This window comes from Drosophila yakuba, chromosome X (assembly GCF_016746365.2).
Source record: "Drosophila yakuba strain Tai18E2 chromosome X, Prin_Dyak_Tai18E2_2.1, whole genome shotgun sequence".
Lineage (NCBI taxonomy): Eukaryota > Metazoa > Arthropoda > Insecta > Diptera > Drosophilidae > Drosophila > Drosophila yakuba.
In genome coordinates, this window is record NC_052526.2 from 5268313 (window position 1) to 5294735 (window position 26423).

The window sequence follows — 26423 nt, forward strand, 5'->3', positions numbered from 1 at the left end:
TGAAAAAACAACTTAATTTCGGATACATTAATGTTACATTTAAATATTGAAACTATGCATCACACTTGTTTAAACTAGATGTCTTAAATTCAAGTAGGAAGTTAATTTTCTCCCAGAAATAGTTATAGTGTTATACAAATTACGCATACACTCAAACGTTTGTGCGTTTTCTCTGCGTGTATTTTCCCCAATAGACCAATTGATGCGTCACGTGTAGCCAAATGCTAAGTGAGCGAGCGGCAAAAACCGGGGGTTAAAAGCGGGCGGAAAAGTGGGGCGGCGATTCCCGACGACTTTCGCTGACGCAGACAATGACCCCGCCGCATAGATCAGTGCAAATCCAGCGTAATGACGTCATTCCAACACGTCACAACAAACAAACTAACTAACAGACAAACAGAATGTGGGGAGCCGAGAAGGAGCTGCGCTGCGCTGAGACTGCACAAAAGTCGAAGTTGAAGTGTTGACATTTAAGCACATGGCCAAAAGGACCGCTAGCCACCAACCACCAGGCCCGCCCCTTTTGGCAGCCGACTTGGCCGCCCATTTGTCTCCTGCATTTAGAATTGTGTGTACAAATGTCATTGGGCGCAAATAAAGGGGCGGGCAGTGCAAAGGCCCTTTACATAATTAGGAGGTCAAATAATCGGACCTTTGGCGACATTACGTTATCTAACTTTGTTTTGTTTGGCAATTGTGAAAGCTCGTAGGATTTATTAGGTACGACATTCGCTCGTTTGAACGTTGCATACTATTAAATTTATAATATTACATTCACCGCATTCAAAGCTGAATTGAAGCAAATATATAAAATCGTTTAACTTATTTCGATTTCTAGCACCTCAGTTCACCGCAGTTAACCCGAAACTAACCCACAAACAGAAGCCGAAATACAAGTTCCTTTGGCAACGCAACGAAAAGGATTTCACATCCTTTTCCTGCAATTCCTTAAAACTCTTATTCCAATTCGGTTTCCATTTTGCCATCTCTCACTAGTTTTTCCATCAAATTATAAAGTTAATGGCAACGCAAGTTGCAGCCAACAGGATGAATTTCAAAAGGAATTTGCATGGTTGGTTGGACAAAAACTTTTGCGAGGGGGCCCAAGTCACCTGAGTCAGTCAGTTTTTGGGGATAAATTAGGGCCAGAATTTAAGATTTGCCATGCGGGGGAAGGATTGGATATCCACGAGCCCGAGGACTTTCCCGCGTAGAAGAAATGCTCTGTTGAATCTATTAGCATTCCATCCTCTGTCTTGCTTTAGATGTATTTAAATTACTTTGATTTTCTAGTACGCTACTTTTTGTTTTTGTAGCGAACAAGTCTTGGAAATCCTACCCCACTACAAGAATTGTTTTCGTCCATTTGCTGAAAACAATTCCACTTAACTGCATCTATTATTATTGTTGCCATGATTATTTTCTCGTTTTTCGGACTGGCTGTCCGAAAATGTGAGATGGAACATCCCGATATGCCGACAACAAAATATTATGACTAATTGTGAGCTGTTTTGTTCAAATGACGACCTTGACATTTACACGGAACATAACAAAATCGCCAAATGGGCGGCTGGGCTGTAGGCTGTATGTGGGTGGCATGCAAGACAGAATATCGGACAGTCGGCTAATTATTTGTTATTAGTGTTGAAATCTTTATGAAACTTGGTCGTCAGTCAATGGTTTCAGTACTTGTGCATGGCGATGTATGGTTTTCGCTCAGCTCAGGATTCCCATTCCATCCATAAATACGTGTGTGTAATTGACAGCTCATCAGGAACATTGTTTGAAAGTGGCAGCCCCTAGAAATATTCCAACTTGATTGAAAGCAAACGCAGCGTGCGTTGAAAGGTGAAGATTGCCACTCCCTTCCCCCTCCCCTTCTCTTTTCACCCACAAGTTTCCTTCTCTGGTTTTCCCACGACTCTTTCCCTTGGGGCGGAAAAGGCGAAAAAGAGGGACAGTTTGGCAGGCCGAACAACTTTGAAGGCAGACAAAAGTTTTCGGCTTCCATGCCACATAGAAAACAAATGCAAATTGCGTTGCTGTCGCCTGCCAAAAACATTTGACCGTAAAGGGAAAACTACAACAACACGTGAGGAAAACCAACCACAGCACCAACAATGAGGATGGCCAAGAAGGTCGAACGACTGGGGAGCACCAAACGCCTATTTCAACTAAAATTGAATTGCCTTTACTTAGAAGAATTTCACAACAGATACTACAAGGGCTACACAAACTTCAAATGTAATTTACAGTGTAAAACTTGAAATTTCAGCACTAAATATAACCTTTTTTATTAGCAGTGTTGTTTTTTTATAGATACATCTTATTAGCCATATTATTGTGTGATTGAGTATTTCTTTTGATCGTAAATGTGCTCGCTACTCGGGGATTCAAGATGTTTTCCGCTCTGCGTTTAAGTGTTTTATCGAGCCAAATATTTTTGCTTTTGTAATTTTACAGCCATAATTTGCGCCATATATTCAAAGAAAAGCACAGGGCAAGCTCACTTTTGGCGCTGTGAAAATGTAAATATTTTGCCAGCCTTTCCTCGCGGTTTTTCCCGCTTTTCAGCCTTTTCCCATCTTTTCGTGGTGATCATTAACCGCCTCCCACTTTTGTTGTTCTTGTTATTGCAGCTGCATGTGTAATTAGGGGTTATTATTTTTGTGCATATCACATCGGTAGGTGTAGGTTTCAGTGTGTGTGTGTGAGGGAATTTCTCTTTTGTCTGTGTTTGCGTGGCTGCATTGCCGCTGCCAAAACGGAAAAAAAAACAGTAAGACTGCAGGGGGTGCACTCAAAAATACAGCAGCCAGAATGCTTGCCAAAAAAAAAAAACTGACACTCGCTGTGAAACACATTCAAGAACAAAAACGGAAGTAAAAAAAGTGCATTTCCGGCCTCAGTGTTGCATAACGCTATTTTGGCCATGCATGTGTAATGACTGGATTTTTGGGAGAGGAAACTGTGGCACTGTGACTAACTAATTGAAGTTCAGGCCTTAGGCGCTGTAAAAAGCTGTGCACAAAATATGTCCAGCATCAGGCAGCTGTTGCAGTGCGAAAAAATGCATTTACATGGAGATTAAATTTAATGTTGTAAGGTAACGTAACGAACGTAACGTAAGGTAATAACGAAGAGGTCGGCAGACCAGCCAAGTCACAGAAATCCCACAGACTGTCGAAGAGAAAAAGTGGAGATGTGGTGGGGAAAATACGACGGGAAAAGTGGACAGCAAGCATCGGAGCCTTAAAATGCCAGCAAAGTTTTTGCAATTTTCGCCTGTGTGCGTCTGGAATTTTGCTGACTCTTCATAGAGAGCTACTCCCAGTGCCCCCAGTCAGCTTCGCACCTTATACATATCCCTCCATATGGCTGGGCTTTCTGTATTCAAATATCTCTCTTCAAGTTCATGTGTGCTCCAAGCGGAAACGGGTAAAAATCCTTTAAACACACAGCGTTAAAGTTTTGGGAACTGAATACGTATTAAAGCAGTGTTTATTAAAAAAACTTATTTCATAATTGCTGAAGTGAAAATAATAAAATACAAAACCGAAAGGAAAGCCTAAACCGTATATCTTTTAAAGCAGGTAGGTTTAGTAGGAATAATAGAGAAGCAAAGCTATCATTAAAAGAAATATTTTCTATATAGTTAGAGTGCTGGTAGAGTCGAGAAAGAAACAAGACATGTACAGAATAGTGGGAAACCTTTTTTAAATAGACAGAAAGGAGAGTACAGGCATAAACGATTAAATGGGGCTGTTTAAGACCAAGTACAGCAGAGAAAGAATGCCAATAGAGAAGAGAGAAGAAGAGAAGATAAGAGGGAACCCCCCTCAAAACGAATAATAATAACGAATTGTATAGGTAACAGTGGTAACAGTGTAGATAAACACCACAGAAAACAACAATAAACGGACTCAATGTAATCGTATCCGAAAAATGGACCAGCAAAGCAAAGGAACCATAACGAAAAACGATAATCAAAGCCGTAATCAAAGCCGTTTCGGGGAAGGGAGCAGCCACAAACATGGAAAAGGTGTCGAAAATGGCCAGCATCATCATTATCTGAGCTCCAATTGGACAGGTGAATGTTTGCGGTTGGCATTCACAACAAATAATAAGAGGAGAAAAATCAGCTTAAATATCCAACTTATGCAATAATGAATTATATATGTATAAATGGGGGGAATGCGGGAAAACGAGTGCTGTTCAATGTAACTTTGTAAGGCACTTACCTTTCGCTAGCGATGCTTGAGTTTCGGGACATGGACTTTGGCGACATCTCAAAGTCCGAATCTGAGCGATATAGAAACGATTCGCGGCGCTGCGGCAAATTCTGTAGTACCAAACCGGCGCTGGGAGAGCCGCCCTCGAGCGGTGATCGAGCGCCCTGGCCATTTTCTACATCGAAGCTGAAACGATAGGGTTGAGAAAATTAGCATGCATTTTTCTATGTCAATTAATTGTACATTTGTAGATGGCTTATGAATTGCCACATACCCGTGACACAAAATCGTTTTTCAGAGCGAGATGGACCTGAAATGTGAGCGCAAAGCCACCGGAAACGGAAGCACGCCTAACAAGGCACATTTAAAGTTTCATTTCGTTAGCCATCTCTTCTTGCGCTTCCTTTTCTTTTTGTTCAGCTCACTTGTCTGCGGCATAAAGTTTTTCTGGCTGGCAGAATTCTCGTAACAAGTCCGTCGTCCTCCCAATAAAAGCACAAAAAAACTGATGCGAAAGTCAGTACGGTCCGCCAGAAAATGTTAAAGAAAAGTTTAGTCAATTCTGGGGCAAGTCCCCGAGTTTCGGCGAAGATATTAAAAAAAGAAAAAAAAAAAAATGAAATAAAAGAAACTCCCTTGAAACTGCCGGGTCATCTTGACCAAAAAGGGCGTACTTCAATTTGCCGCTAGGTGGTCGCTTAAAACTTATAATCAGGCTCGTCTAAGCCGTCTTTTATCAATGCCAATTTAATCTGACATCTACAAGCTAAATTTGACATAATATGAAACCATACGTAGTGTATAAACAATTGTAAAGCAGAACGATACTAGAAGTCATTAGTTTATCATAGATAAACGTGACTAACTACAGTCCGGATACTCTATCAAGAAGACAGGCAGCAGACTTATATTCAACTGGAGTGAAAACTAGCCGAAATGCTAACTGAAGAATATCAATTCGTATGCTTCCGACACTTACTCGCAACTTTCTTGTTTTATACTGCTGAGAAGCCCACCCCACTTTTTGAGCTTTCCAAACACCTCCCTTTCATTTTCCTCGCAAGGCTGAGGAAAAGTCGTAAAGAAAAATGATGTTTTAAGTAAAATTTATACCGGGGTCATTAAGTAAACTTGGCACAAAGTTGTTGCCGCTTGTTGCTACTGCCACTGTTTGGTTTTTTTTCCTTTTTTGTTTTTTTGTGAGGGGCGGGAAGGTGGAAAGTGCTGGGAAAATGTTGGAAAAAGGGGAGTGGCGTGGGGGAGAGAGCAACAATGTCGCCAGATTCCCTGGCATACTTTGTGCCGCTTTCCCGCAAAAGTTATGGCAACAGCAGCAGCGGCGACAAACTGTTTTTAGGTTAGTTTCAGTTTCCAGATTCGGGCATACACTTTCCCGTCATTCTTTTTGTCAGTTTTTGTATTTTTAATGTTGCTATAAGCAATCTTTATTGATGCTCTGCATTGATTTGGTTTTCAACTGGTTTTCTTTTTTTATTTGTTCGAAAGACGAAATAGAAATGTATTTTCATAAGATACAAATTTATTGTTTTTCTGTGCAGCATGGAATAGCGAGTTATTTTTTGTTAATAAAAATTCTATTTTTTCACATTTTTTTCAATTTTTGATGATGATTTTGGAATTTTTGCGAAAATAGATTTTCTGTTTTTTTGCGTAAATTATTATTAGTATTTTGATCACAGCATTCGAAATAGTGGTCCAAATATGGAATGTCATACCTCGTTGAATTCGTAATAAAATTTTCTATCAAACTGTGTTTTCAAAAAAAATTTCTATTTTTTTTCGCATTTTTTGCAATTTTTGATGATGTTACCCCTTACAAAAAATGCGAAAATTTGGAAAAAAATTATTTTAACAAAGTCGGTCAAAAAGTGATTTGGTAGGTTAGTATTTGTAATTAGCAGTACAAAAATGTAATTCTTTTAACTTTCTGACCATTTTTAGCCAAGGTTTACCGAAAATATCAATCGTAAATATTGAATTTTTGCTAAAAATCGTTTTCCCTTTTTTTTGCGATTATTAATATCAGTATCCAAATACGCGTTGGATTTTAAACAATGAGTTGAGTAGTAAAAATCTTAAAAGTATTTGGACTCGCGTACCATTTCTATTGATTTAATTTTAAGCCAGTATAGTCGTTTCTCAATGAATTTCTTGTACTCTTCCCCGCGATTCCCTCTTGTGAACTATGCTTGTTTTCCTGTTTTTGTTCCCCTCCATGCCCAATATTTATTTAGTTACTTTGTAATGCACTCGTGCATTAATTCGCACCATGAATGCAGGCAGCATTCATTCCCTTCGAAGTCGCCGAATACTTGGCGCCTGCTTATCCTGACGTTCCAAGGACTGTCGTAGCACTCGGAAAGAACTCGCACAACATGGAGACAAACACTGAAGAACAACACTCAAGCTCATAAAGCGTCCTGTCACAGGCAGCGGACAAAAAACGCAGATAAACCAAACAAAAAATGCGAGCAAGGCGTGAAGAAAGGCCAGATAGAAAACAAAAGATGGGCGAGCAAGACAATTACTCTGCGCGCGAAAGAGAGGTCCAGCTTGGCCAGTGAAAGAGACGATAATATTGAAATAAATCACCATCGTCCAAACTGTTCAGCTCTTGGAGAAACGTAATTTAAAGTATCCGAAACACGGAGAAAATTTAAGCTCGGTACACTAGTTAAAGCTATTTAAACTAGTTACTACGGCTAGCTAGAGATCTTAAGAGTTACTTTGACCGATTAACATTCATGCAGAAAATATATCCCTGGGAATCAACTCAGTAGCATTCACAATAGCTTTGGGAATTTGGGTTGAGCTATCCACTATTTACCGATAGAAGCCCATTGCCGAGCTGGGACACATACATCTTTATCCTTTGAGCAACTCGCAGACTTTCTTTATTTATAATTGCATACTTGCAGGCGCACCCAAACACAATTACGTACGAGAGGGTGGGTGGGTGTGTGGGTGGTTGGTGCTGTTGGGCAATTTCTTTCTCTCTTTTTCTTTTTTTTTTTTGGTGGTCGAGTGGTAGGGTTTTCCTTCGCTTAAGCCGTGACGTGCTTCGAGCCACACAGTCGCACTCAAGCCGGATGAAGGCGAAAGTAGCTGGCTGGCGGAAGATTGGCATTGTTGTTGTGCCGGGGTAGTGCGGGGGCAGGCGGGGGAAATGGCGCGGATGAGCTGGAGAAACCGGGAGAATAGAAGGGAGAGCAGGACGAACAGGAAGTGGTAGGGTGGAGGAGTCGGGAGAAACGGAAGTGTGCCCGACGGCAGCTCTTCATGTGCCTAATTATATGTGCAAATAAATGAACGACGCATACTGATTGTGTGGGTGTGTGCGTGGGTGTTGGTGTCGGTGTGAGTGTGAGTGTTAGTGTGCCTGTGAACGAGTGTGTGCGAGTGAACAGGCATCTGTGTGTTTAGGGTCCGTGTTTATACACAGCTCTATGCATGTGTGTGTGTGTGTGTTTCATAGATGTTTGCCAAAGACAAAAGGTTGGCTCTTTCAAATAAAAAAGAGCGTTAAGCTCAACGCCAAGCGCCAACTTAATTAGTTTGTTAAACTCGCAGCTCTCACACACACACACAAATGCACTTAAAGGGTGTCTGTGAGAGCCCTTTGGCAGGAAAAATGACGCGCCAGTCCGGGAAAACAAAGGAAAACAGGAGCATTTTCAACAACAGCAGATGATTTATAAAGGAACATTGTTTATTTCTTGTGTTCTTGCAGTAATAAACTATGTTAACAAACAAGAATTAATGCCGTTTTTCATACCATTAAAATGACTAGATTTTGTGCTGTTCATATTGAATATAGTAGGTTCTCTTTGAATCTTGAGGCATCCTACTTAGCCGCCACACACAACACACAGCCACACGGCCACCGAGGCAAGTGGTAAGTGGGCTCTCACTTCCACAGCACATGCACCAAAATAACGCCAGTCGAAGGACCTTGAGAGGAAATGGAAGCCCGAAAAGAATTCGAAAATAAAATAACCAAAAATTCAAAAACCAAAGCAAAGTGCAGAGCCTGAAAGGAAAATGCTGGCGAACGAGACAGTGCACCGAATGCAACTGTTGGTGCGAAAAGATGGGTGGTGGATGGGAGGCTCGTGAGAGGAAAGAAAACTGTCACAAGGCCATTAACAAAGCCTGATACAGACTGCCATGAGGTTGGACGATGATGGAGGACAGAAGGGGTGGTGGAAAAAAAAAAAAACCAAATTTTTATTGCGAAGCAAAATAAAATGGGGACAGCCACCCATGTAGCATCACTTTTTCCACAGAGAAAAAGTTCTCAAGTGCCTAATGTAAACAAACTCAGTTTGATGTTATAAATACTATTGACACTAGTCTCGTAAATCGTATTACATCGTAAATGTAACATCAGAATCATATGAATACAGTTACCAACAAGTCTTGACTCAAGCAAAAATGGCGATGGTTTTTGCACCGTGTGATAATGTTTTTTAAAGTCGAGGTGAAATGGATGGATGGGCTGCAAATGGAAAATGAGGGCGATGGGCGGTGGGTGGATGTTGCATGTGCATGTTGAATAATTTCACCTGACAGGGCGTGTCTCGTACGTACGTGTACGTGTATGTGTATGTTTATATGTATGTGTGTTTGTGTGTGTTGTGTGTCAGGATACGCTGATTTTCATTTCATTGCGTTGTGCATTTGATTAACCATCTGGCGCCGTCATCTCTCGCCAAATTGAGCATGTTGCCAGCTCTTGGCAACCATTTTCGTAGGAAAAGCGAGAGAAATGCGAAATGAAATGGAATAGCGGGAAAAAACGTGTATCAAGGGAAAACGAGGGCTGTTGAAAATGCACCACGAACAATTAAGTGCACTAACCAATTGAGAGGACTCAATTGCGGCTAACTGATCTGGCAATTTTCGTGCCATGGAATTGGATTAGTTCACGATTTGTTTGGTAAACACTACAAGCGCGACTTAGGGCATTAAACGAATAAGTACTATGAATCAAATAATATACCATTGGTTAAGTTTAGTTTTCCTTTTATTTTGAAAATCTCCATCTGTTCATTTCACAGTTTAAGCTGTTTGAACTAAGGTAGCATGACAATGAGCAAACCACAAGTCACTGCAAGTATGAGATTTTAATGGTTTTCCTGCTTTCCCTGCATTTTTAATTAGTTACATGCATAATCATACATGAAGTCCTAAAGCCCCACAGTTTTTCAGCTTTGTTATATCCAGTGGTTGCCTAGGAAAATGTAATAAAATAAATGTAAGCCTCTAAAGCGTAACATGGCAACCTCTGTCATTCGTTATGACAACCCAGTGTTTCGTTTTCATGCAAATACTAACTATTTCTGAGAAGCACAGACTGCCAGGATATCAGCGCCAGATAGTTGATCAAATTGCCGAGGCTCAAAACAACCCAGAGCACATTCCCGTTGTACGCGCAGTTTTCGCGGAAAAGCCTCAAATGAAGACTCAGGGAAAATATGGAGTGACGGCCACGGCGGCTGCCCAAGTTCTTTGCGAGGATGTGAGAAATTTTAGCACACGACGCCGCAATATTCTCTACCTAATGCACCGATATCTGGTAGAGAACGGATACTATGCGAGTGCCGAGTCCTTGAAAACCGAAGGACGTCTTTCCGACGAGTACGAACTGTGCGACAATATAGATCTGGATGCCATGTACCTGGAGTATGCCAGCTTTTACAACATGAAATTTGGTAAATACCCGAAAATCCTTAAAAGAATGGGAGCCAAAATCAAGGTGGACGTGGGTGGAAAGGCGCAGGAAAAGCCAGCGGCCAAGGAATTGCCTAAGAAAGCTCCTCCAACGGACGCTTCTCTGGCCAATTGGCACATTGGTGTCGGAGCAGCCACACAGGCTGCTTTGAGCAACGAACAGCCGTTGCAGATAAAGAAAATGGAAACGGCAACGGAATCGAATGGCCAGGAGTCGAATGCTTGTGAAATCGAACATGGTCATTTGGGCGGTGATGATGTACTGTTCTCCTCCATGGACTGGCAATCGCTGGCAGAATTGGTCAAGACTTCTATATTGCAGGAGAATATAAAGATCAAATGGTCGGATGTCTGTGGAAATCATCGAGCAATTGAGTTGATCAAGGAAGCTGTGCTAACGCCAATAGAGTTCCCCCAACTATTCGCACATGGCCTGAAACCATGGAGATCCTTGCTCCTCCACGGACCACCGGGCAGTGGGAAAACCCTACTGGCCAAGGCTTTGTATTCCGAGACACACGGTCAGGTGACCTTCTTCAATATAACTGCCAGCATAATGGTCAGCAAGTGGCGGGGAGAATCCGAGAAGATCCTGCGAGTGCTCTTCCACATGGCAGCAAAAAGGGCACCGTCGGTGATTTTCTTCGATGAAATCGAGAGCTTGACCTCGAAAAGGGACAGGGCCACAGATCACGAGAGTTCGAAGCGCTTTAAGAACGAACTCTTGCAGCTTTTGGACGGCATGGAGCACGCTCTGAACGGCGTTTTCGTCTTGGCCAGCACCAACTTGCCCTGGGACATTGATGAGGCCTTTTTGCGGCGCTTCGAGAAGAAACTGCTGGTTCAACTGCCCAATGCGGCGGAGAGAAGTTGCCTGATTACCCGACTTCTAGGCAGCAGCATATCCCTTAATCATCGACTTCTCGAGCAGCTAGTGGAGATCTCCGATCAGTTTACCGGTGACGAAATACGACTGGCTTGCAAGGAGATCAGCATGCATCGGGTGCGTTGTGCCACCAAGATTGGGGACCGAGCCGCCGGCATACATAAGGAATCCCCGGCAGACATCGAGGCCAATGTGGAGAAGGCCTTCCGGCAAGTGCGGCCTTTGGGCCAGAAGCTGTTGGCCAAGCACGAGCAGTGGCAGCTGGAAAACGGCTCCTAGGCTGGACTATCTTTCTGTTTACTCCTCGGGCTCAATATATATTTCCTAACACCATCTATTTAGTATACATTTTTTTTAACTACAATAAAACATATAAACGCGTTTAATGACTTATATCATGCTTTTTTATGCTTGCAGAACTGTGTGGCAAAACTAATCGTGTATAGCCAATAACTTGGGCAATGGTATACGTGTGTTCTTGTGACCCATGCTTTAAAATATGTCTTGTATATCGTGTATATGTTGCACATGAAAACCCCTCATTTGTTACCTGCCCGTGGTGCGTCTCCTGGCCCCGGCGATCGTCATCCGGGAGACAAATCTCCGGATCCGTCCGCTCGACCTGCGCTGCGAGGTATTCCCGGTGGTCACCGACTTGACGCTGTACTCCGTGGCTGTGGAGCTCCGGCGATCGCTGGTCATCAGATCGGAACACATGGATGAGGACAGAATCGAGGCAGCCGATCTGCGCTTCCCGCCCGTAAAGGTGCCTCCGCCGCTCGACGATGTGGTGGTGGCGGAACTATCCGATCTGGAGAAGAGCGAGGACCTCTTGCTGCGACTCGATGAACCGGTGCCCGTGGCATCCTGGATATTGCTGTAGAACTCCTCGGTCTCCCGGTCGTAGGTCTCGTCCTCATCGTCCTCGTCCATGGGATCCACGTCGAACTCCTCGCCCTCGGCCTCAGTGGCCATTGTGTCGCTCCTCTGGCTCAGTGCCCGATTTCCACGATTGCCATTCGATTGGGACGACGATTGCTGTTGCAGTTGGTAGTACTCGTGGCAATCTCCTCGGGAGCCCCGGGATCTACTGCTCCCACTCAGATAGCGATAGGGTGCCGAGCTGGAGTTGCTGGTGGTGCTCAAGGAGTGTCGTTTGCTGGGGCTTACTTCCAAGGTACCACCATTGGTGACCTCGCCGCCACCATCGCTGTCGCCACCGCCCACGCTTCCGCTGAAGGTGACCTCGTGGAATTTCGAGGATTTCCGGCGGGTCCTCGGGCCCATCCCGTCGCCGTTGTTCCCCAGCGAAATCGATGGTCTCGGTCGATTGTTGTTCTCACCCTTTTGATTCAGATCGCCGCGATGATCCTCGCCGCCCTCCGGCATCAGGGTCAAGGCCAAGGCGGGTCGACCTCGTTTTCGGCTCCACGGAAAGGCCCGAATAAATGCAAAGATGATGAACAACGTGGCTATCATCTTGGCACAAAATCTCTACTACTTTCCCAAGGGGCTATTTCGTTCTCTAGGAAATGGCACGCACATCTTTGGCCATTTTGATTTCGTCGTTGGATTTCCAATTTTCTAATATCACTTATGTCGATTTAGTTTTTGCACTTGCTCTTACTTTAACTAAGTTCGATTTCGGTTTTCTATTTTTCAGAATGAGAAAGAGTAAGATGCGAGGCGAGGCGAGGCGAGACGAGACGAGACAGAAAGAGGTGGTGGGGAAAAATGGGTCTGCAGTTGACAGACACGTGGCCCGAATGATGGATCAACGGTCAGCGCTGACAGCCCAGGAAAATGACGGAAAAACAGGGAAGAGAAACACGTGTCCAGGCACTAATAATGATGTTTTAAATTAGATGTGAAAACAATGCAAAATATCACTAAACTGCGCATAGATTTTGTGTTTGCTGTTCTCGCGCACATATTTAATTGTATTTTTCTTAAAGTTATCCAAAAAAAAAACACTGACTTAATATTATGATTCGTTCAAGAGGGAAAACCCAAAACCACTCGAAAATTGTAAATTGTTTGTTGTTACGTTACCGGACTGAAAATACATTTTCCACTTTCTGCGTGTTTGCCGTTTTCTGATCCACGCTTCATTTGCTTCTTGTTTATCTGTTTGCCACTGCTTTATACTGATATACAGTAATATATATATATATATTTATTAAAGTACAGATAGCGCATCCTTGTGCGAGTTTCGTTCGTTCCGTGACTGACAAACTGGTGGATAAACTGCTGGATGGACGTCTATCTGTCTATCTGGCTGCGAATGAATTTTATGCGCAATTTTGATGGCGCTACGAGCATATTATGATAATCAATGCACAATTATTACACACACACATGCACACTCCAGGACACCGGGACATAGGATATAGCGCATAAAGGACTCTAAGTGCAGTGCAACTTTTCCTTTCTTTTCTCTTTTCTCCTTTTTTTTTTTCATTCTTCTCGAGTAGCGTTTTCGCTTTGTAAAGGTTCCTACTTCTCGTTTTTCTTTTTGCCTTGTTAGGAAGACAACAAAAATTGTTGTCCAAGTTGTATGGAGAAGCACAGGATAACACCAACAACAACGACAACGGGGGCCAGGATGGTGGGGGGAGGGGGGCATTAAGGACCCCTAAAGGACGCATTCGTCGTTGTTGTTGCTGCTGCTGTTGCCTGAGCGGCTTACCCAACTGATGATGCTCCTTACTGCTATCTCAGTATCTTCTCCATCATCCTGCACGCACACCCACACACACTCACACACAACCCTGCCCCGTTGACCTAAACTAGCTACTTTTTAGTTCAACCATAATTGAAATGATTTAACAATGAGCCGGCAGTGCAGCAACGGGGGAAGGGGAGCTGGGCAGCAGGGAAGCTAAGGATGAGGGATTAGATGGGTTTTCAGATTTCCGGACTGGAAGGTTTCACGTGCCAACTTCTTTGATATTCAATAAAAATAAAACGCATTTTACCACATATACAGCCTTAAACTTTTCCCTCAAAACACCATCGCAAAGAAGAGAGTCAATTCTTAAAAGCTGGAATTTTTACAGCCAATATTAGCCTAACTTAATTGCGATTAATTAAAGTTGTCATAAGGCTACGAGCTCAAGAAGCATAACGAATCTTAATGGAGGCAGAAGTTAATGAAGCTGCTGCTGCTGGTGAAACCCCCGTGCAGTTTCCCCTTTATGGCACGCACTACTTTTTAATTTGTTTAAATTGCATTAAAAAAGAAAAACCCGAGAGGTAAAACCTAGGAATAGCGGCTGGGAAAACTTGACACGAAGGGGCAAAAGGCAAAAGGAAAAGCGGGAAGGATGGGCATCCAAAGTGAATTAAGCGCAGCAAGAACACGTCTCTTATTCCTATTTCTAAATACCAGTGAGAGATGTCCAAGGAGAGCTTGGAAAATATTTCCATTTAATTAATAAATAATCCTAACTTTACGTAAGAAAACTTTAAATGGCATAAAATATTAAGCCAGCTTGTTGCATAAATAAGCAAATTATTAGAGACTAGACTGTTTTTAATGCAAATTTAAAAATTTAAAACTACGGACGTCGTAGGTTAAGCAGACTGTTCTAGGATCCTGCAGCATTTACAAGTGCCACATACTTCGATCCGCTGGTTTCCATTTGGCATTGCAGCGCCATCTAGCGTGAGAGCACTGCGTCACAGGTGGCACTGCAATATCCTTCGAATCCTTGGCTTCCACCACATGCCCTCCAGTCCCTCCTCAACCTCCTTCCATCTGCTCATCTCTTGTGGCCCCCTTTTTTCTAAGTGTTGCTAAACAAGCTGGAAACAGGGCCGCGCTTTCTCCTTTCCAGCGAACATCAGCCCCTTTTCAAGGAATGCCTTGGGCCCTGTTTGCTACTTTCACAGCGACTGCGCCTGTTCAGACACACACACACACACACACACACACACACACTCTGGCAGTGGTCTACACACAAACACAAATACAGACACCCACACAAATATTTCCTTTCAATTCTTTTTTCCAGCTCTCTGTTGCTTTTTCTGCTTTTCCTTTGCAACTAATTCCACTCTGGCTAGGCGCATACTTCTACAGCAGCAGTCAATAGTTCAGATGCCAGATTCTCAAAATTAAAAGTGCCATCGATTTTGAACATTTCAAAAAGTCTTTAAACGTACGCGTTAATATGCTTTTAGTTACTTTTTAAAGAGAGTCAACGCCGAAAAATTTGTTTGGTGTTTGTTTAAACTCAAGATGTGTTATTCTTTTCTTTTAGGTAATTCTATTGGTCTGCCCGCAACTGTATGAGTGTATGAGTGCCGCTGCTTTTTTGTGTGAGTGTGTGTGTGTGTGTGCAGCATCCCCTCCCCCTATTATCAGGCACCTCCTCCAGCTTGTTGTTGGTGGATCCCTCTCGGGGGCTAAATTTAAGTAGCAACAAATCACTTCATTGTTTGCGTGTTTACATAATATTTATACATTGTACTTGTGTGCGCAGCCCTCTTGCCTCTCTGTCGCTCTCCAATCGCCTTCTCGCTCCCTCGCAGAGTGTTGACACAGTGTTTCATTAATAAAAATGCTGCCTCTGTCCCAAAAAAGGGACAAATCGAAATACGAATCTCGTCAGACAACAAGAAAAACTTTCAGACTGCACGGCGCCAACACTCCACATAGAAACAAAGACAAAAAAAATAGGGGGAAACCGAGCATAAAAGTTGACCAAATCGACGCAGACAGTGGAAAAAATAAAATAAAACTTCAGAACTAAAGCGGAACACTGGAAACAGTGTAATACTACCGGAGAATGCGCCATAATAATAAAGATTAAATTAAAATGGACTGAGGCATAGTCAAATGCGCAGAGATTTGGTTCGCAGCTCAAGTTAGTTAAGTCGAAAATAGCTAAGTCAAATTGATTCAAAATTACTCATCCCAAAAGCTGCACTCTACTTGAACCCCATTAAGCCCTTAAGGCCCCACTCGAAGCCCCCCATAAACCAGCATCCATCACTCGAAATTTAGTTCAAACTACTTGGCACTTCAAAGTGTGTGTAGAAGTGGAACTGAAGTGACGGCAAGGGAAGAGAAGGGAAGGGAAGGGTTGGAAAGGAATGGGGAGTGCAGTGCCTTCCATTAACAACATCATCAGCGCAGCGCAGCACAGAGCCATAGTAATCATAATCATAGTCGCCATGGCCATCATCATTATCATCAGCCCTAATATCCGCTGCCAGCGACGTCATAAATAATGCTACCCCTCTTAATGCAAAACATCTTTCAAAATATGCGCATAGGTTTTGGGCGCGGGAGGAACGAGGGACGGGGGACAAGGCCAAAATGCATGGCGTAATGGATAAAATATTTGGCAAGCATTTAAAATCGGGGGTGAAGAGCTATTCCAACGCAACGCTGCGTATGCTTAATGTGCATGGAAGAACCTTCAAACTTCAATGATTGCGTTTCGGATTTGCTTGCGAAATAGTACAATTTCATGCAGCAAACAAGCATAACTCTCCCCCTCTCCCTCTCTCTCTCTTTGTCGCTCTCTCTCTCTCTCTCTCTGCGTATCTGGATTCCTTTGGGAAAATTACAGGAATTGCATTCATTACGCACTTTTCACATGAGATGATTTTCCAGCCATACAAAGAATTTTTCAAGAAAAAAAAATGAGAAGCCACGACTCCTTACACATTTCACCTACACTTGCAGTCGGAATATTTAAAAAAAGATCCAATAAAATATAATTAAACGAAGAATGTGCAACGAAATCGAGAGATTTCCGTTATGGATATGAAATACAACTGGAGAAGAAAATAATAAATATGAATAAAACGCACGTAATAGATTTAGTTATTTCTGTAGATTTTTCGTTTCCATTTAATCTGGTTCCTAATTGCTTTGTGTTGCAATAATGTGACTGTCGAAGAAGCAAAAACTAGAACAAATGCAGCAGAACAATATTTATTCAGATAATTTCTAATAACAACGCTTTGATATCGAATTTAGCAAGAAATAATAATATTTGTTCGATGGTCATAGCATCCTAGTATTTATGCGCCCCGTTTATTCTCAGACTTTCAGCGCCCAGTCTTTTTGGCCAGCCAACGAGCCTCAGAATGGCCAAGATTAAATGGCCCTGGCTCCCACTTTACTTCACTTCACTTTACTCCACTTCCCTGCATCTCCCACTTGCCTTAACCCTTGGATGGGCCACATGGGCTGCATCATTTCCTGTTCGCATTCCGGCCGAGTCTTAGATGTGTCAGTTTGTTGGCCCAGCTAACACACTTAACCCACTTGCCACGCCCCACTTGCCGCACGTAACCTACGCGCCCCTTTCCCTTGCATAATTCACGAAAAATTTATTTAGCACTTTAAGGAAAATACACACACACACCACCTCATCATATACTATAGGAAAATAAAAAGTAGCAGAAGAGATTGCAATTAAATTATGTAGAAATATAATTAAGACTAAAAGTGTTGGCAAATCGGGTTAGCAATGCACAAATGTGTGTGTGCCTGTGTATGTGTGTTTAGTTTGGCTGCAAAATTGTGTTGCCTACTTTTAAGCTGATTTAGCCGGAGGCCAAGAAAGTTTCTGAGATATTTATTACATTAAAGCTAAATACGAAACTCAATAGAATTACAAGCTAACCCAAACCACTTTTACCCATCATCGATTGCCTTTCATCTCGCTTTATGAGCCGTACTTTCCTTTGTAGCTGCAAATTGAATAGCAAACTGATGACGTCAAAGCGGACTCCTCGCACATTTCTTGAGTTTTTTCCACTCTCGCTGTGAAGTTTATTGCCAGACAGCTGACTTTATATTACCCTCTTCATATTTATAAGAAGCTGTGCCAATATAATAATTTGAACTACACATTATAATATTATTTCCGACAATGCTAAAGAATTTGCGGTGTCTTCTTATTTAAACCTAAAAGACACTAGCGTTTTTTTTATTCCTAGCTAGGCGTTCAATTGTAGTCGCTTCTTTTAGAGAAGTTGAACAGATAGCTGTGCTTGTTGTTTTGACATTAGTCAGAAAAATTGCTGGGATCGCAGCATATATCACCCTCCTTTTCTGGGACATCCCCTGGCAAAAGGAATGAAGTCTTATGACAATTAAATGATGCCAACGAGAACAATGAAGGAAATGGAGTGAAGGGAAGGATGGTGGGAAAAGCGGCACAGCAGAGGCGCAGCTGAGGAATCTTAAAAATGCTCATCGGATCCACGGACGAGGGTGCTGTAAACGACGTTGCTTTTAGCGCCAGGCAAGGGAAACTCAATTAAATGTGACAGTGAAAACGCTGCCTAAAAGTATGCTTTATGTTAAGGGCAGGGGATCTGATGAGCATGAAAGGGGAGGCTTCAAAAAGTCAGGTGTGTGTGTGAGTGTGTCTGTGTGTGCGAGCGCGAGTGGCGTTCCATCAGCGAAATTTGCTCTTATTTCATCAAGCGTCCAAAGTGTCACCTTTCAGCTTTGGAAACAGCACTCTATAAAGATAGACTGGGGAAAGTGTTCAACAAAGCAAAGTTTTGCTTAAATTTAGTGTTCATCTAGGAAGATTTATTTAAGCATAATAAACTTCTGCGAAAACCCTTAACTGCTCTTAAAGTACTCCCGTATTCGGGTGGAGTTTTCCCTTTTGACTTTCGTTAAAGTGGAGATGTTGAAAATATCTGCTCTCCTTTTCTACCGCCCTTCCGACGCCGTCGTCTCTATCGCACAGTTGCGCCATCATCGTTTTCATCTTTATCGCTCGACGATGCCAGGCAGCAGCTGCCAATAAGCAACGATTATGCTTGTAGCTACAATCGACTGCCTATGTGTGTATCTGTGTTCCCGTCAGTATCTGTATCTGTATCTGCCTTAGTTTCTGTAGCTGTATCTGTCTATGTATCTGTATCTGTATCTGCATCTGTCTCTGCGAATGTCTCTGTATGAACTTGTTTGGATGTGCTGTCTGTCCGTTGTCTGAGTGTGTGTTTGTACTAGTGCCAGAGCAACAAAAATGCATAAGCACTCAAGTCAGCCTCAAAGCCAAAGCCTTTTTTGTGTGCGTGCGAATCTGTGGACTTCGTTGTGTTTGTGTGTGCGCGTGTTTCGGTATCTGTGTGAGCACATTAATGGCACTTGTGAGGCGTTATAAACTGCAAGTAGTTAGAGCCTTGGAAAAGGCGGAAAATAACAATGTTCGTGAAACGGAGCATACGGAAACGGAAAAACTAATGTTGAAAACACAACTCCACTTGGCAAAAGTGAAGTTTAAAAGAATTTCAACTCGCCCTATTCACTAATTTGTTCGCCCCCAAAGAACTACAATTTGTTCATTACGTGGAAATGCAACGAAATTGAAACCGTTTTGAGCCCTTTGCCGTTCAGGCAACTGATCGCTGATCCAGGCGACTTAATGAGTTGATAATCATTTAATACACCTGCCCAGTCGGTTTGAGTGGGTGGATGGGTGGTTTCCGGGGTTCGTATGGGCAAGTGAATGGCTGGTTTTTGCTGTGCGTGGTGTGCGGTAAACTGAGATGCGTCGAGCACTTTCACAAGGTGGATGTGATGGTAGTGCTTGCTTGTCAGTGTGCGCATAAATTAAATTAAAATTAAATGTTTAAAAAGCGATGATGATGACGACCTTGGCGGCGAAAAATATGGAGGGCAGGGAAAATCCAGGTAAAAGTGTGTAAAGCTGGCGGCTCAAGGCGGGTGAAGGAAGTAAGCCAAGTCAATTGCCTTTTACCTTTGGGCATAATTATCTCCGGCCAGGCGATTACATATTTAATGCACACACGCATGTGTGGGATGTGGCGATGTGGGGATGTGTCTTAACGCCCTTAATTGATCGTTATATCAACACTATAGTGTGGCCAAAGCCCCAAAGTCTGCTTTAAAAGCGAGAGCGCGATGATTTGTGTAAGCCGCTGAGCATTTATTAAAATTAAAAGCAGCAAGGGAGTGACGTCTAAAAGTGGGCCAGTGGCAATCTCACAAAATCCGTTAACAGACACAATACACCATTACCATTACACAATATCCACTTGCTTCATCCTGCTTATGGCCTTTCATAGTACGTTGATTGCTGGGCAAAAAACGGAAAAGGCAATGAAAAAAAAAATAATACCAAATAACGAAAATAAAAACGGCAAAATGAAAAGAAATTGAAAATGCCCGGCGAGCAGCAGAGCAGAATGATATGATGAGTGCGAGTGGAGTGGAGTAAGTGGACTGGGCCTCCTCCCCGATAAGTAGGTGAAATCCCTGCAGGATTTCGACGCAAACATAAAAGAGTTGCCACCACACACAGAAACACAAAACAGGGCAGACACACAGCACAGCACAGCCAGTACAGTCTGCGCCAAAAGGGCGCAGGAAAGTAGTAGTAGCAGATGTATTTATTCACATAATTCTTAATAATAATAATATTTTAAAATATATATTAATATGTGAAAGTACGTACACATAGCACGAAAAATGATGCTTAAAAATATTTGAATCTTCATTATTTCCTGGCAGAGACGCTTTTTACTCCAAATCGATTTCGCTTTCCCATTCACATTCACATCATCGCAATTTTGTTTGGCCATATAAAAAATATCGCATAAAAATATTTCAGCCGCCAAAAGGAGAGCGAAGGAAATGCGTATGAAAATGGCATTAGAAATACAAAAAGCGAGGGACGCAGCAATAAACGGAGAAGCCAAACAAAAAGGGCCAATAGAGGCTGTTAAAAGGGCGAAACAGGAAATAAAATTCCACTTTAAGCGTTTTTACTACAAATGCAAATACGTAAAAGGAGCAAAAGAGACAGCTTGACAGGCGATGTGAGCGATGGGTGAAAGCGGACGAAGTGCCCAGCGAGTGGGAGGGAGACAGGAAGACAGTAAGACGTATATAAATGCGGTCACATTGAGGTATATTAATATATATTTCTGTTTGACGGCGCACTCACTTTCATGAAAGGGTTTACCACCCACATACATTTCCTTTTACGACGTGACTACCAAATATATGTGGAACAAAGTTGACGATTTCGTTTCAAATGGTTGAAAAATCTATTTCCAACTAGTTCATCGAATGAAATTAAAGTTATACTACCACAAACCAACCAAAGAATCGCTTCTGTAGAAATTTAAATTTCAAACATCTTCCCATGCATTTTGTTGATAACATTTCGCAGCTTTCTTTCAGTTTTTCTCTGTCTGGCATTTAACCAGACAAAGAAGCAGAAGACAAAGACAATGAAACGCGGCTGCAGGCTTTGAAAAAGATGAGAAGTGGAAAACCTAAGGCCCGCCAGTAAAGTGGCAGTCGCAATCCAATCCACTCAACAATATGAAAAATAAAATACATAATACACACAACCGCAGAGGCAGCAGCCAACTGCATGTGGAAAAACCCAGAAATGCAGAAAAGCGGAAGAAGAAGCAAAAGAAACACGCTGAAATCGGAAAAGCGGAAGTGTAATAAAGTGCAAAAGTGCAAAAAGCACAGATAGAGCCCAGAGTCAAGTGAGATAAGAACAATGCGAAACAAGAAAAGTCAAGTGTAAGAAGTGTCACGAGTTGTTAAAGGGAAAAGCAAAGGGAAAGTCGGGTGAAAAAAAAAAACATAAAAGATCCGGAAAAAGGTGAAATGTGAGATGAATTGAATTGAGCGGATGCAAAGCAGATGGAAATTCACGAGAGCGCGCGATACAAGACGAGCTAATGGAATACGAAATATGAAAGTCTGGAAACAACATTTTGAAAACCAGAGTTAAAATTATTTCGCCATGGGGCGAAACACCTCTTTCGAAACTTTCGAAAACAAAAATAAGCATTAACTAAATAAGCAAGCCTTGAAGTTTATTCTAGCTTTTTCTGAATTTATTTCTAAGATCTACGGCGATTACTAAATTTTTAAAAATTTTTTTTTTACATTTATTTATTAAGTGAAGAATCCGTACATCATAATATTGTATCTTAACATCACAGGGGAGCAATATCCTAGGGGTAACCAAACACTATATACATATTAGTGAAGTATGAGCATATATACATAGCAGTTTTTACTGCCGTCCAAATGTCTTGGCAAAGCCTTGCCTTTTGAGTCGTCTCAGAGGTCGAGCGGGGATAAGACGTCTTGCAAGAAGGCTGCTGTGACTCAGTAGTCTGTCAGTGTATCGACTTGTGTGTCTCCCAATTTGTTCCTTAACTGTGTAGAGATTGAGGTCCTTATGAAGTGTGGAGTTCCGTACGTACCAGGGGCAGTTGGTTATTTGTCGTAGTGCTGCGGGGTGCTGGGTGCGGGGTGCGGAGTGTGGTGTGTGGATAATTCAGTAGAAAATTCAAAGTAGGCATACAAATCAAAAGGTACAAGTAAGCCTGTGTGTGTGTTCGTGTGATTTCTGCTCGCGCTTTTCCAGCTGTCCATGTGTGTCCATGTGGACGCACACAGTCAAAGCAAGCGTAAAAGTAGAATGAACGGAAACGTTACTGGCACAAGGACCTCGAAAAGTATGCAACATTAAGTGTTGTCGTTGCTTTTTTTGTCGTGCCTCCTTTTATTCTTCTTGAGCCCCTTGGAAACCCCCGGCTACCTGAAAATCTGCTTCTTATGTGCCATTTTTGCACAAGTTTCGTTAGCTGTCAACGTCCTGCGGACACTTGGGGCCTACATATACTCAACTTAAATCTGTCAAGACTAAATGGAATTAGTTTAAGAAAAACTAATTTAAAAGAAGACAGCTAAAGGCTGTAAAACAATTAATGAAAATTATTTATAGTTTATAGGTGTCAGTTTGTATGCACAAAAACGTAATTGTATTATTTTATTAGGTCTTTATGTTTCTCTTCCAACCCCATTAACAAAAAAAAAAAAAGAAAAACCTTTTAAGCAAAAATAATTATTTGGAACAATAAGAGCATTCCGCAGTTTTGTTGCCAAGAAAAACTCAAAACTTTATCCACTTCGTCTACCTTTTGCCTTCATTATCCAACAGCTCATTACAAAAATGCGCAAAGAAAATAAAAGCATCATGTTGAAGGGGAAAAAACGGCAACAAACGTGCTTGAGTCTCTCTCATCTCAAAAAAGTCTCTTGAGAATAAACGAAGAATGTCTCGAGAAGAATATAAGAAAATCAGGGAAGAGAAGAGAATAAAGGAATGAAAATGAAAGACAAGTTCTCTCACTAATCAACTTTCAAATGAACTGCAAGTCAAGTTTTGTATTCTATATGCATATGTTTTTATATCCCCTTCTTTTTCGGGAAAGTAAAGTTAAATTATGAAAATGTCAAGAACAATGTACATGTGTATATGTGTCGCCCGGAGACCACCACCCACACATACATATAAATGAATAAACGCCAGGAACAATTTACATAAAAATATTTGTGCCAAAAAGTTTTCAACACCCAAAAAGAGAAGAGGGAACATTTTCCACACGAAAAACAAAATGTGTGGGCTTGGCGGACAGAAGGGGGATTTTCGGGCAAGTTTATCAAGAGAAGCATCGCATAATCAAGAACTCGAGATCCCGAAACGCCGACCGCACAATTTACAGCTTTTCATCCCCGTCGAAGCTCCCACTTAAGTGCTGTGTGTGTGTGTGTTCTGTATTTGCTCACGCTGAAATTTTCAATTTGAGCACACAAAACTCATTAGAAGACAACTTGTAAACCCTCAAAATTATAACATTAAAAAGGGCCAAAATAATTCGGGATGAAAACGAGCGAGTTACCCGAGTTCTTAGGTAGACACTCTTTGACAAATAATGTGTACAAATAAGCTAAACTTTTGCCTAAAAATGCAAACTTAAAACGATAACTCACATCTTAAGTTATGCAAATAAGGGTACTAAAAATAATATTTATGTTTGCAATCAAAGTGCAAGTATTCACAACTTTGAACCACACTTGTGGCATTCCAATTTATGGATTTCCAAGTAATACCGATCCCTAATTTGTGCGACTGTCACGCGCCCATCTCTAAGCCTCACGTAATGCTCACGAGTGCGTTCGCTTTCGATTCAATCAATTCTTTATGTCTTTATTAATATTTATGCGATGCTGCCGACAATCTGCGTATCTGTGTGAGAGCTTTTACGTCAGAGAGCTCATAACGCTAGCCCACCGAACCCAATACCACCGCACTGCCCCAAAATGTATGCAATAAAAATGTTGTAAGTGCTTTAATTTTATTTGGGAGATGAATCGGGTTACGCTTCTTCGGCTCGTGGATTTTATGTAATAATTCGATTTGAATATATGTAATTTGGCTTATCGCTGCATTTACGACTTGAATTTCGCTTTTCAAAGAAAATTTTCCGCTTTTTCTATATATTTGCAGTATTTGAAGTATTTTTTTTTAGCTAATTCGCTTTGCGGCTATTAATGGTCACGGCCCCGTCTCTTTTCCATTCCACCTTTTCATAAGTCAGATCACGTATCCGGTCATTAGATCAACTTTAATGTAATGCAGTCCACGTTTTTATTTACTTAGATCTCTTGTCTTTCTTTCATCGGCTGCTTTTGTCCCACTGGACCAGATATGATGGCAAAGTAAGGATTTGAAGGTGGTAAAATGTACAGCGAAGAGGAAATTATGTTGGCTTTTCAATAAGTTCAAACGCTGCTAAGGAAAGGATATGAAATATGTAGTAATACAATTTATATTAATTTACGAGCGTTTTAACGTGCGCAATAATTGCGCAAAGGAATCCCAAACCATGACAGTTTCATCATGCCACTTTGGTACCAATCGAATTTCCAGCTCTGCTGCTGCTAAAAAACAGAAACAAAAAAATGGCAAAGAAACAACTTTAATTGAAATCTTTGCTCTGAAAGTGACTTTATGCAATTTCGAAATACTTCCTGACCCAGGAAGAGAAAAAACAGTGGCGAGGGGCAAAATGGGGAACTTTGCTTTGGCTGCTGTGCAAAAGTTTTGCCAAACAACTTTGGCTCAAAGACAAAAGTACTGGCAGCGGCAAAAAAAAAGAGGAGACAGAGGGCCAAAGAAAACAAGAGTACGAGGGAAATGGCAAATGGAAATGTGTTTTCCTTCCCCGTGATGTTCCCCCGAAATGGTACAGTTGCGCTAAAAAGGGTCAAGACACCTTGTGGGCGAGCACAAAATTGCATCGCGCCACGCCATATCGATAATTGTATATTGGGCCACAGATATATAGCTGAAATGATCGGTCATTAAACCATAAAGATCGGGCAATTAAGTCGGATCGGATCGTAAAACGGCAGCCGATGAGCCCGGCTAATTGGGCCTTCGCAAAATTGGTTCAACAATAATCGTAATCGTGCCTCGCAGGCAGTTAGTAAACAAATTTTGCCTTAAAATGGTGGCTTTGGGTGCATAAACAATAGCAAAATGGTGAGAAGTTATTATATCAGCTCTAAACAAACAATTTGTACATTGATGCTATAAGAGTGTAGATATCGCATGATAAAATATGGAAAACATGTCATTAAGGTTTTAAAACATCGCAGAACCATATAGATTTCATAACACGAAGCAAATCACATTCATAATGTGACTGGGGCATCGAAAAACTCTCTCGAAAACCAGACCTTATAAATAGAATTTATAAGGGGGCTTATGATATGGTTTTTCCGCAATCATAAAACTCAGACCAGGTTCATAAATGGGGTTCTGTAAATTGCGTCGCTTGTCTGGCGAAGTTCATTTTCATTCTCTAGATTGTAAAAGTCCAGCGTTATTGATTGCCAGATATGAGGGTAACCAATTTTATAACGATCATGAAAACGGGGAAAAAAATGGCTTTGTAATGGAATGGCAAACAAGGAAATTTATCAAAATCTAGTTTTATGGATTCGGTAGCAAAGAAATGTGTAGGTCAATGGATCCCACAACAGTTTGTTTATATCGGATAGATATGACGTGACATTTACGCATTTATTTTGCTATTGAAATCAATGTCTTTCAGAGACAAAGACACATCCTATGGATAGAGCAGAAATCTTTGACGTTGATGTGGATTTTTTGAGGCAACAGGCCACAGGGAACATGTGACGCGAAGCGGAAATTAAAATGCATACCTCCAACTGCAAGGATATACCATAATACTTCTAGACTATATCCGGTTTAAATCCGGTTTAATTAACAATAGGCCCTTGAACGCGATTAAAGACTTTCCGGGTTGCTCTTTAAATATTCCTTTAATACCGCCCCGCTGCCAAATGATCTTTCTTTTTTATGCCCCCGAGCGAATTTTTCTCATTTCGCAAACAGTTTTATGGCTCCCCAGCAGAAGCACACACACGCAAAAAGCGGAAAAAAGCTAACTTTCTTTTCCACCTGAGCTGCAAGCAGCATAAATTTCTCATTCCGCCAAGGATGTGGGGAATGTGAAAAAGTAGAGCTGCTTGGAGCAGGCGACCTAGTTTTTCCCGAGCATTATTTTTCGTTAATTTTTTAAAAAGCAACAGGAAGCATTTTTGCCAAATCGCTTAAAAAGAAAGGACTAAACATTTTCCCAGATATTTTCGATTTGATTAGGCTTAATTATTTGTGCTGCATGGCAATAGG

The 26423-nt window shown here is 41.8% G+C and overlaps 2 protein-coding genes across 12 annotated transcripts in view; one reads left to right on the plus strand and one right to left on the minus strand.

Annotated features, from left to right (window-relative positions):
- LOC6524324 (cAMP-specific 3',5'-cyclic phosphodiesterase) overlaps nt 1-26423 on the minus strand; it is a 98663-nt gene that overhangs the window by 16094 nt on the left and 56146 nt on the right. For 9 of the 11 annotated variants that reach the window (XM_039374801.2, XM_039374798.2, XM_039374791.2 and 6 more), the window contains one exon: nt 4242-4418. In XM_039374801.2, the coding sequence (XP_039230735.1) occupies nt 4242-4418 (177 nt within the window). Of the gene's footprint in view, nt 1-4241; nt 4419-11422; nt 12525-26423 lie in introns of those variants that run through there. The other 2 variants (XM_039374811.2, XM_039374812.2) reach the window with 2 other exon arrangements.
- Nucleotides 8296-11265, plus strand: LOC6524325 (katanin p60 ATPase-containing subunit A-like 2). The gene has a single exon (XM_002100147.3). It carries the CDS (start codon nt 9553-9555, stop codon nt 11149-11151), a length of 1599 nt encoding a protein of 532 aa, XP_002100183.3. The 5' UTR covers nt 8296-9552; the 3' UTR covers nt 11152-11265.